The sequence below is a fragment of the Lactuca serriola genome, chromosome 9 (genome assembly GCF_051521515.1).
Source record: "Lactuca serriola cultivar US96UC23 chromosome 9, Lser_US96UC23_V15, whole genome shotgun sequence".
Lineage (NCBI taxonomy): Eukaryota > Viridiplantae > Streptophyta > Magnoliopsida > Asterales > Asteraceae > Lactuca > Lactuca serriola.
Window position 1 is genome coordinate 133,977,912 of NC_136416.1, and position 5,694 is coordinate 133,983,605.

At 42.0% G+C, this 5,694-nt stretch overlaps 1 protein-coding gene across 1 annotated transcript; it reads left to right on the forward strand.

The window, feature by feature from the left end:
- Positions 1–3,067: 3,067 nt before the first annotated feature.
- Positions 3,068–4,251, forward strand: LOC145076111 (uncharacterized). Its single transcript, XM_079022105.1, has 2 exons — positions 3,068–3,246; positions 3,543–4,251. The coding sequence occupies exons 1-2, from the start codon at positions 3,068–3,070 to the stop codon at positions 4,249–4,251; spliced, it is 888 nt and encodes a 295-aa protein (XP_078878231.1).
- Positions 4,252–5,694: the final 1,443 nt, after the last annotated feature.

The following is a 5,694-nucleotide window of genomic DNA, read 5'->3' on the forward strand; positions in this document are numbered from 1 at the left end:
CCATGGGCTATGGGCCTATTTACAAAGTCCATCTAGTTAATAGTACTTAATGTGTAAATTGAATCATTTGGAACACACACAAGGAAAACACTCTAAACCCTCCCTCTCTCTCAAAAATCGTCCCTCTCTCTCTCTCTTTGCGATCAAGAGCAGCCAAGGGGCTGTTTGGAGCTTAATTCTTGTTCATTTCCAGCCTTGATTCGTATTGGTATGAACCTCCTTATCCTTTCTTACGACTTGATTCATAACCTTGTTCTAGTTTTATGATTTCATCTTCACCTCTTCTCCTTCTTATTTTATTGTAATTGTATGTTATACATCATCTCAAGATCCTATCTTCACCCCATATATGGTGGATGATGGATCTAGGGGATTACATGTGGCAAAAGATCATGGAAACCCTAAAAGGGAGAATGATGATTTTATGTGCTTATGTTTATTTTCATGTTGATTATTATTACATCCTTGTGGCTAAATGAAATCCTAATGATCCGTAACCCTTTTTAGTACCACCATTATCATGGGGACTGAATTGGGATGATGAACACATCTTAAAATGTGTTTCAAAAGGAGAAGGATGGATAAGCCAAAAAGGAATCACGGGTGGCTACGATTCTGTTTTCCATCAGATCTGTAGTCATTTTATAAAAATCATATCTGGAGCTCTAGAACTCAAACGGACCCCAAAACAGTTCCAAAAGTTCACAAATTGAGTTGGCTAACTTTCTTAAGATGGCCAACCTCACTGATAAGGGCTTTATCTATGTGAAAGAATGGCATCTTTGCTGTTAGGTCTGATCCGGGTCTGTTCTGATATGTCATTTTGTTTTCATCATTTCTAAGGCTTGGAAAAGGATCCAGAGTGATTCCAAGTTTATATATGTTCCCTATATTATGAATTTAAGATCTGGAGAATATGGGGTGTTATTTCCAATTATAAATTGGGTATAATGGATCCACACTCCAGGTCAGTGGGCAGTCACCAGCTTTTGCTAGTGCTGTGATTGTCCACAATGTGAATTTTATATATGGAGTTTGAGAGATGCTTTTCATTCAATTCTAACTCTGAGACTTTCACTTGTATGTCCTTTACTTCTCTTAATTTTCTTTTGTACTAATTCTACTCACAAGTTGGGTAGAATTGGCCAACATCACTTGACTGTATTGTTGGAGACAGAAGTGATACACCATTTTGTAAAATTCATATTTAATTCACCTTTTGGAGTTAGAATGAGTTCTTTATAGTTGTGGAATCCAGACCAATCATAGTTTCCTATAAAATTTAGTTAAAGCTATGTTTCTGTTTTAGATTTTGGAGTAAATCCGTTTTGAACAGTAGGTCTGTTTTAGAGACCTTGCTGTGATTACTCTTTTCTCAACTCATAGCTTCGTTACTTCTCCTTTCTAACCTTTAGTCCTTCTTAGGTGAGGTTTTGAAGTTTGCTCAAGCTTGGTAGCATTATTTGATTGTTAGCCATCCTTAATACTCACTCAAGGTGAGTTCTCTCACACCGTTGTATTGATGATTGTGTTTGCTAGTTAGCTTGTGTGTGATTATTTGAATTTATTATAAAAGCATGCTATATAAGTATTGTTTTAATTCGTACATATGCACTGTATGTAACTAATTATGGATATGGGGACACCACCAAAGGATACGGATTTACCGGTGCAGTGGGTAGGTAAGATCACCAACGTAATACTCTTCGTGAGGTGCGGTGATTAGGGCCAAATGATACGGGATCTTCCCGGTGCGGTTCAAACCTACAAGTCCTTCTCGTAATATAGACATTGATTCGTTCTTTGCCTTTATCGTTATAATTGGAAAATGGATTAGGGCTAGTAAATATGAATGTTAGTACAATGTCTGTGTTTGAATTCACTAAGCTTCGTGCTTACGTTTTTCCCTTATAACTTTTCAGGTGTTAAGATTAAAGAGGCTAAGGCTTGACATGGAGCATCGGGACATCGCTACTAGTTATTTTGTTGGGACCTTATTATTATTATTATTATTATTACTTCCGCACTTATTTTATATGATTATTAAGTTGATGGATTATGTTATGACTATTTCAGTTGTTTTAATTTAATTTAAGATGGGTTTTAAAAGTTTAAAATTTTTGCAAAAAAATTGGGTGTCACAAGTTGGTATCAGAGCCACAGTTTGAGGGAACTAGGCATTCTTGTGGATGTTCTAGACTTAAATTTGAGGCTCTATAAGAGTTTATTTTCTTTTTAAAATATTTTTCAAACTTTCTGAAGACTAGTAGTGAAAGATGTCGCGGTGTACCAGTCAGCCAGCCAAGTAAGCCTTATTTCTTATGTTAAATGTTTATGTTAAATTGTTGACTATGAATTGGATTCTACTAGCCTTAAAATATTGGATTACACATTTAGTTAGTGTTAACATGTGAGAGAGTTGTAAAATTAACGGCTAGAGCGAATTGGAAATTTTGAAACTAGAAGCGAATGCGAAATTGGAACTTGTGTGGAAGGTAGTAGAAGGGCCCCTACTATTTGAAACATCGATGCCGGTTTTGAGTCGGGGCAAGGTTGAAAAATTTTCGGCAAGCTGAGTGTTTTGTCTTCCTAGAAATATCTAGGCTTAATTGTTTCTAAGATTTTCCTTCTTCTGTGGATACCAATGGCTCCGCCTGCTCGACTTAATCAGCTCCAAATGGAGCAAGTTAGGGATATTGTCGCTGTGGAATTCAATAACGGTTTCAACGAACTAATCCCGGGTGTGACCAACGACATAATCAACCAATTCGGTGCTCTTCTGGATGAGCGTCTCGCGGCTATTCCCGGGGAAGCGTTACTGTCTCTGCCTGTTCAGGATTCGGCATACTACTTTGAGAAGTTCAACAAGTGTAGCTCTCCTCTTTAGAATGGTGAATCCGACCCAGTTGCTACTAAGCCCTGGGTGTCAGATGTTGAGGGCGCCTTCATAAGTTTTGGGTGTCCGGACTAGTACAAAGCAGTGATCGCCATGAATCAGTTGTGAAAAAGGGGAAAGACATAGTGGAACACCATCACCGCTCTATTGAACGAAGTCGAAGTGAGGGCCATGTCTTGGGCCCAATTTGTGGAGAGGTTCGAGGCACAATATGTGCCTAAGGTGGAGCAGCAGCGGATGCAGCAAGAGTTCATGGCCTTACAGCAGACTACCGAATCCGTTAGTGACCTGAACGCCAAGTTCTTGGAGATGCTAGCTTTTTGCCCCTCGTTTGCTGGGAACGAGGCCTGGTTAGTCAGCCGGTACACGGCCATCCTACGTATCGAGATTCGGGAATTCGTTAGCATGCAGAAGTGCTCGAATTTATCTACGATCATGAATGTAGGGAGGAGGAGGGAAATCGAGTTGTAGACCCAGTCCAAGAGGAAGGCCAATGACACCTCTTCCAAGACATCCAGAGATGCCCAGAAAACGCAAAAGCAGGGTAGTAAGTCAAGGTATGAGTATAGGACATCTTCAGGGCGAGAAAAATATGTTGATATGCTACAACTGCAAAAAAGCCAGGGCATCATTGGAAGAATTGTAGGGATCCCCCTGCGAGTGCAGTACCTCATATTACTTCTGCAGTTCCCGTCTGCTATCACTGCAACGAGACGGGACACAAGAAGCCTGAATGCCCGAAGTTGAAGACTGGTAAAGGAGACAGGGGTACAAATCCTGCAATTGCATCATCCTCTAAGGGAACCACTATGGTGACACGAGGTCGTGCTCACCAGATGACTGTGGAGGAGCCGGTGATTACAACGACAGTGGCAGACACTTATTTGCTAGATTCCAAGCCCGATGTTGTTATGTTTGATAGCGGTGCTACCCATTATTTTGTTTTTCACACGTTTATTAATCGTTTGGGGCGTAGTATCGGAAAATTGGCTCACCCAATGGTTGTCGATGTTGTCGACAACCGCACTATTTATGTCACCGATGTTTATCGAGGTTACACTCTCGAGTTTTCTGGAGTTGAATTCCCCATTGATCTTATCCCTATTGCGATGCGAGAGCACTGCGTTATCGTAGGCATGGATTGGCTTGATGCGTTTGATGCGGAAATCCACTGTCGTAAGAAGCAAGTTCGTGTTCGAAACCCTAGAGGTGGAGAACTTATTATTCAGGGGGACACTCCCCGCCTGGCTATGGCTTCTTGCTCTTCTGCTATAGCACTAGACGACGTTCCTATCGTTTCCGACTTCAGCGATGTCTTTCCGAAGGAACTCCCTGGCTTTCCACCTATTTGGTAAGTGGAGTTTCGCATTGATTTGGTGCCAGGTGCGACTCCGGTAGCGAAATCTCCTTACCGCTTGGCACCACCTGAAATGAAAGAGCTCCAAGATCAACTTCAAGAACTAAGTGATAAAGGGTTTATACGGCTAAGATGCTTGCCTTGGGGTGCTCCTATTCTCTTTGTGAAGAAGAAAGATGGATCCCAGCGAATGTGTATTTATTATAGGGAGCTAAACAAGTGCACGATAAAAAATAGGTACCCGTTGGCACGTATTGACGATCTTTTCGATCAGCTTCAGGGAGCATCTTGGTTTTCCAAGATTGATTTACGTTACGGTTACCATCAGATGCGGGTTCGTGAAGAAGACATTGAGAAAACAACATTCCGTACTCACCCTCTGACATTGAGAAGACGGTATTAAGGTCGATCAGGCCAAGGTTAATGCGGTTAAACAATGGAAGATTCCAAAAACACCTTCTGAAATTCGCAGTTTCTTGGGTTTAGCCGGTTATTACCGGAGGTTCATTGAAAATTTCTCTAAAATCGCCTTACCACTCACCCGATTGACCAAGAAGTCAACGAATTTCGTTTGGGGCCCGGAGCAGCAGCTGGCGTTTGATGAGCTAAGGAAACGATTGTGTGATGCTCCGATTTGGCCTTACCTGATGGGGTTGAGGATATGGTGGTTTACTGTGATGCATCGCTTCAAGGTCTTGGTGCCGTGTTAATGCAACGAGATAGGGTGACAGCCTATGCCTCCCGACAGCTGAAACCCCACGAACGAAACTACCCCACTCATGATTTGGAGCTTGGGGCTGTTGTTTTCGCTCTTAAGATTTGGAGACACTATCTCTATGGAGTGAAGTTTATCATATACACTGACCATAAGAGTCTAAAATATTTGTTCGAGCAGCGGGATTTGAATATGAGGCAGATCCGAGGGTTGGATGTGGTAAAAGATTATGATTGTGAAATTCACTACCACCCCGGTAAAGCTAATGTGGTAGCTGATGCTCTCAGTCGTAAACAATCTGCCGAACCGATTCGAGCTAAGTGTCTCCGGATCACGATGGTGTCGTCTTTGTTAGATCTAATCCGGGACGCCCAAAAGACGGCAATACTGGAGGAAAACACCAGGCGTGAGAAGATTGGGAAAGAGTTGCCTAAGATGGAACGAGACGGGCGGGGTTTGCTGACTCGCTACGGTAGGGTTTGGGTCCCATATACCGGGGGAAATCGGAAAACCCTAATGGATGAGTCTCATAAGTCAAAATTTTCTATCCATCCTGATGCTACTAAAATGTATCGGGACCTTCATGAGGCTTACTGGTGGCATGGAATGAAGAATGATGTGGCTCGATTTGTGGAAGAATTTATGACTTGTCGGAAGGTCAAGGCGGAACACCAGAAACCGCATGGGAAGTTAAAACCATTGGAGATTCCTGAATGGAAATGGGAG

Excerpts from the sequence above, each read along its gene's own strand:
- LOC145076111 (XM_079022105.1), top strand. The coding sequence starts at position 3,068 with ATGTCTTGGGCCCAATTTGTGGAGAGGTTCGAGGCACAATATGTGCCT. Across the intron at positions 3,247-3,542 it reads TTTGCTGGGAACGAGGCCTG|GGATCCCCCTGCGAGTGCAG; the intron begins GTTAGTCAGCCG and ends GAAGAATTGTAG.